Source organism: Microtus ochrogaster, chromosome 2, assembly GCF_000317375.1.
Source record: "Microtus ochrogaster isolate Prairie Vole_2 chromosome 2, MicOch1.0, whole genome shotgun sequence".
Classification (NCBI taxonomy): Eukaryota; Metazoa; Chordata; class Mammalia; order Rodentia; family Cricetidae; genus Microtus; species Microtus ochrogaster.
In genome coordinates, this window is record NC_022010.1 from 6,122,116 (window position 1) to 6,128,079 (window position 5,964).

The following is a 5,964-nucleotide window of genomic DNA, read 5'->3' on the forward strand; positions in this document are numbered from 1 at the left end:
CAGCCCCCCACTCCCCAGCCCTCCAGCTTCCCAGTCCCCCAACCCCCCAGACCCCAGCCCACAGTCACACAGCCACACAGCCAGCCATGGGGTAGGAGTGAAAGGAAGATTACAGAAGTAAGAAAACGGAAAAGCCTGGAGGCCAAAGATAGATGGGAGAATTTAAACTAAGAAAAACTGGTGAGAAACAAGTCAAGCTAGGCCAGGCATTTGTAAGTAAGAATTACGTCTCTCTGTATTTATTTGGGAGCTGGGTTGTGGGTCCCCCAAAAGAGCAAAAGCAAAGAAACAAAAGAGTAAAAAAGTAAAAACAAACCAACAAAAAGCAACGACAAAAGTCAGACTGTGAGGATGGATGCAGAGATGTTTTGTCAGCTTTGGGACATTGTTGCCATGTACATCTGACAATGTATGGCTAAGATGAGCGGTGTCTTTAGCTGGGCGGGGTGACCTATATACACCTTTCCAGTGTCCGGGAGACTGAGGCCGGAGGACTGGGAGCCACGGCTCACCCTGGGCTTTGTAAGCAGTTGTTGTAGCTCTCTGACACAAAAGGGCCCAAGCCAAGCAGAAAACAACACATCTGTAAACCTGTGGAAAACCAGGGGCTGAATGTGAAGAATGTGGGAAAATAATTTCTATACGTATGAAATGTGGAAAGAATAAACCTTTACAGAAAAACAAGATAAATAAGAATAGAGTTTCAAGTGTTATGAAAGAAAATGGTGATTGTGTCTGTGTCTGTGGGGGAATGGCTCAGTGTAACACAATTTAAAGGGGACATTTTCAGCCTTTTGGGGCAGGCAGGGCTGTCAAGGAAAGGGACTCAAAGATACTGAACAAGGCAGGTGGTCGAGACCTTTGACCTCTGTGTCTCTGCTGAGAAGGGCTGTGGGTAAGGCAGGAGAGGTTCAAAGACTACAAATAAAAAGGCAGACAGTGGTGGGATCTTAGGTAGGACTTACGGACGTGGAGAGCTTCTTCGTCTTGCTTAGTTGACCATGATTCATTGTCTTCAATGTCTTTGCTGGCCACACTTGGGGGTTCATCAGAGCCGGGGTTCACAGACATCATGCTGCTCTGGGGAGAAGAGCCCCCACTGGTCCGGGTCAGACTAAGAGTGGAGCCTCGCCGGCTGGGTTTGCGGCTGGCTGTGCGAAGTGTGGGGATTTTGAATTTCTTGGTCTGAAGGAAGGAGAGAAAAGAGAGGATGTCAGAGAGGATGGGGGAATAAAGGAAGGGGAAGGAAAGGGGGACAGGAAGGAGGAAGGAAGCAAGGAAAGAAAAGGAAAGTGGTATTTCTTTTTTTATATTTCATATTTTTATTGAGTTAATTATTTTTTCACTTATTATTGATTTTATTGAGCTCTACATTTTTCTCTGCTCCCCTCCCTTTCTCTCTCCTCCCCTTCAACCCTCTCCCAAGGTCCCCATGCTCCCAATTCACTCAGGAGATCTTGTCTTTTTCTATTTCCCATGTAGATTAGATCCATGTATGTCTCTCTTAGGGTCCTCATTGTTGTCTAGGTTCTCTGGGATTGTGGTTTGTAGGCTGGCTTTCTTTGCTTTATGTCTAAAAGCCACTTATGAGTGAGTACATATGATATTTGTCTTTCTGTGTCTGGATTACCTCACTCAAATGATGTTTTTATGCTCCATCCTTTTTCCTGCAGATTTCAAGATGCCTTTTTTTCTGCTGTGTAGTACTCCATTGTGTAAATGTGCCACATTTTCCTTATCCATTCTTCAGTCAAGGGGCATTTAGGTTGTTTCCAGGTTCTGGCTATGACAAACAAAACTTCTATGAACATAGTTGAGCACATGTCCTTGTGGCACAATTGAGCATCCTTTGGATATATACCCAAAAGTGGTATTGCTGGGTCCTGAGGAAGCTTGTTTCCTAATTTTCTGAGAAACCGCCATACTGATATCCAAAGGGGTTGTACCAGCTTGTACTCCCACCAGCAATGCAGAAGTGTTCCCTTTACCCCACAACCTCTCCAGCATAAGTTGTCATCAGTGTTTTTGACCTTGGCCATTCTTACAGGTGTAAGATGGAATCTCAGAGTTGTTTTGATTTGCATTTCTCTGATGGCTAAGGATTTTGAGCATTTCCTTAAGTGTCTTTCAGCCATTTTAGAGTCCTCTGTTGAGAGTTCTCTGTTTAGGTCTATTTGCATTCTTCTGCATGTTGATATCCAGTTATGCCAGCACCATTTGTTAAATATGCTTTTTTTTATTGGATTATTGTTTTTTTTTTGCTGACCAGTTTCTTGAATTCTTTGTATATTTTGGAGATCAGCCCTCTGTCTGATGTGGGGTTAGTTAAGATCTTTTCCCATTCTGTAGGCTGCCATTTTGTCTTGTTGACTGTGTTCTTTGCTTTACAGAAGCTTTTCAGTTTCTGGAGGTCCCATTTATTAATTGTTTATCTCAGTGTCTATGCTGCTGGGGTTATTATTTAGGAAGTGGTTCCCTGTGCCAATGTATTCAAGTGTACTTCCCACTTTCTCTTCTAATAGGTTCAGTGTGGCTGGCTTTATGTTGAGGTCTTTGATCCATTTGGAGTTAAGTTTTGTGCATGGTGATAGATATGAATCTATTTGCATTCTTCTGCATGTTGATATCCAGTTATGCCAGCACCATTTGTTAAATATGCTTTTTTTCCATTTTATATTTTTTGCTTCTTTGTCAAAAATTAGGTGTTCATGGGTGTGTGGATTAATATCTGGGTCTTTGGTTCTATTGGCCCTCCTATCTGTTCTTATGCCAGTACCAGGCTGTGGGAAGTGTTATTTCTAATCCCTGATGAGGTCAAGGTGAGGGGTCAAAGGACTCAATTCCTCCTGGCTCCTTGAAAACACCATGGACAGAGACTGGACCTGGAGCAACCGGTGTCACCAACCAAGATGATCAGAATATGTTCTTCTTTGTGTGTGTCACTGCAAGTCCCCTTGACCCTGTACTAATGACTTTTTATGTCACCTAAGATGCCATGGAGATTGTAGAGAGGTGACAGAGCTTAGTGTGTGTGTGCTTGTGTGTATGTGTGCATGTGTGTATGTATGTCTGTTAGTGAAAGAAGAGGGCAGAGAAAGACAAGCAGAATCCTGCTCTATTGTCCTCCATCTTATTCCCTTGAGGAAGGGTCTTTCCTTGGTCCTGGAGCCAAGCAGGCAGCCAGTAAGTCCCAGTGATCCTCCTGTCTCCACCACTCTCTCCACAGTGCTGGGGATGCAAGCACCATACCTGGTGGTTAATCTAAGTGGTGGGGATCCGAACTTAGGTCGTTATGCTTGTGCGTCAGGCCTTCTTACTTAGCGAGCCATCTCCCCAGCCCCAGAAATAATTTTCCTTGAGAGCTTTTAAAATGAAAGTGCTTTGGAGATTCAGGTTGGTGCCATATTTGTATGAAACTCCTAATATTTAATGTTCTGGGAATGAAGGCAGCAGGGAGCAGAGGGGATCCTGAAGGCCACACCAAGATTTAACACCATGACACTAGGTGAGAATTACACTCAACATGTTTGCTTCCAGCGATTAATGGCACTTAAGCACAAGTGTTGTTGGTAACGTTTTAGGGCCTTGAATATAGGCGGAACTTCCCTATATTAGAAGCGGGGAGGGATTTCTTGGTTGCACAGAGGAAAGGAAAAGGTGCGGGAAGAGGAGGGGGTAGGGTTGTGGGCCTTCTCCTCCCATTCCTTCCTTTGCTTTGCTTCTTTCCCCATGTTTTCTGGCAAAAATTTGCACAGTCAGAAGGCGACTTCAGCATGCAACAGGCCGGGGGTGGTGGTGGTGGTGGAGTTTGGACTGGCTTTATCCTGTTCTCCAAGTCAGTTTCAGGGTTACAAAATGATGGTGCTGGGGAATTCCACCTCGAGAGCTCCTTTTACTTAGGAGGCTTCCCTGGTCCTGACCCTGCTGCTTGGCCAGGACCTGGTCAGCCTGACGGGACACTCTACACCCCCGCCACCCTGTGAGAGAGGATGTCAGAGCTCAGGGATAGCAGGGACATGCAGAGGTCACCTTCCTGCTTCAGCAGCCACTTCTGAGTCCCAGGCACTGGGGGACAACACCGTTGTGGAAGGTTGAACAGATTGTGTCTCAGGGAGGTGGGATTGCATCTTGTGCTCCTGCGGTTGCCCCTATTTAACATTCAGTTAGCTGACCCAGCCAGGGACCCAAGTGAAGGGCTGACTCTTCTGACTGAGAGTGAGGGAAAGAGAATGGTGGGGGGATGTGATGGGCTTCAGTCTGTCATTTGCCCTTTATCAAACTGACTTTCCCGGGTTTCAGGCCCAGGTGCTTTTCTGGCTTTCACAGTTTGCTCAGGAGTGATGTGATGTGATGTGATGTGATGTGATGTGATGTGATGTGATGTGATGTGATGTGATGTGATGTGATGTGATGTGATGTGACCCAGCTGCCACATTCTGTCTCAGGAGGACTGGCTTTTTCTCTCTTCTCTTCTCTTCTCTTCTCTTCTCTTCTCTTCTCTTCTCTTCTCTTCTCTTCTCTTCTCTTCTCTCTACCTCCTTCCCTCCCTCCCTCCCTTTCGGGGGAGGGTGTTTCTTTTTCTTTTTTTTTTTTAAAGGGGAAGTTTCCCCTGAGTGAATTCCTATGAAGCAGGGATTGGGTGCCATGAGGAGATATATTTAGCTACCCAAGGTTTTATTTGTTTGTTTTTTTTTGTTTTGTTTTACAAATTTGGAGACTTTTATAGAAAAAAAAAAAGCCTAGTGTTTGCTTTCGTTGAAAATAATGCAGCCTGCCTGGGCTCCCATTTGCATGCCCTGATGAGAGTCTCTCAGCCCAATAGGGACTGTTGGCTAGGGTGTCTTTCCAGGGCTCCACTTTATAGAGGGGTAAACTGAGGTCCGGTGAGAAGAAAGGGCTTGTCCAAAGTCACGAAGTGGGACGAGCCAGAGTAGGTGCTCCAGTGTCCTGCCACCCCCAGACTGGACTACACCACCGCCACGGCCTGACCCACACACTCTGCAGGAGACTTGATTGGGAGAATTCTACAGTAGCGGTACTGAACATTCTGGAAGGACACTTTTTTAATTTTTTTTTTTTTTAACTGGAGGCTCATGGCGCCTGCTGCTTTGTGGTCTCTAGAGACAGATGCACACAGTGTCTCCATAGCAACTTTGTATGAGAAAACAAAGGCTGGTGCTTTTCGGGTCCTCGAGGATGCTGATGACAGAGCAGGAAAGAACAGAACAGTCCTATTATGGGAGTGTGACGCTGAAGAACCTTATGTTTAACACACAGGCCCAAGGTGACCCTCGCTAAGAATGGGGCCCTGTGGGATGTTAGGACGGTAGCATGGAGTAACATTTAAAGAAACTGGCCTTTTTGTCAGTATGCTGAGAAGTGTTTCCCAAAACATGCACATATTAGGGGTGTGTGTGTGTGTGTGTGTGTGTGTGTGTGTGTGTGTGTGTGTGCGTGTGTGTGTATGCGTGCGCCCGCGCATGGTCAGAAGGCAAACTTGCTGGAGTTGTTTCTTTATTCTACCATGCAGGTCCTAGAGATCAAATTCAGGGCATCTGCCTTCACGGCAAGAGCCTCTACTTTTGAGTTTTCTTGTCTGCTCCTTCTTCATTGAGTTTGCATAGCCTTTCCCTGAGCTGCTCACTAATGCTGTGGTAGGTGGGGTGGGCACTGTCTGTGAGGTGGGGTGGGCACTGTCTGTGAGGTGGGGTGGGCTCTGTGTGTGAGGTGAGGTGGGCACTGTGTGTGAGATGGGGTGGGCTCTGTGTGTGAGGTGAAGTGGGCTCTGTGTGTGAGGTGGGGTGGGCACTGTGTACGGTAGGTGGGGTGGGCACTGTGTGCGGTAGGTGGGGTGGACACTGTGTGTTTGGTGAGGTGGGCACTGTCTGTGAGGTGGGGTGGGCTCTGTGTGTGAGGTGAAGTGGGCACTGTGTGTGAGGTGGGGTGGGCTCTGTGTGTGAGGTG

At 46.6% G+C, this 5,964-nt stretch overlaps 1 protein-coding gene across 1 annotated transcript in view; it reads right to left on the bottom strand.

Annotated features, from left to right (window-relative positions):
• Positions 1–5,964, bottom strand: part of Ccdc60 (coiled-coil domain containing 60) — a 173,872-nt gene that overhangs the window by 20,235 nt on the left and 147,673 nt on the right. Inside the window, exon 7 of the mRNA XM_013349439.2 lies at positions 966–1,185. Coding sequence (XP_013204893.1) covers positions 966–1,185 — 220 coding nt within the window. The remainder of the gene's footprint in view (positions 1–965; positions 1,186–5,964) is intronic.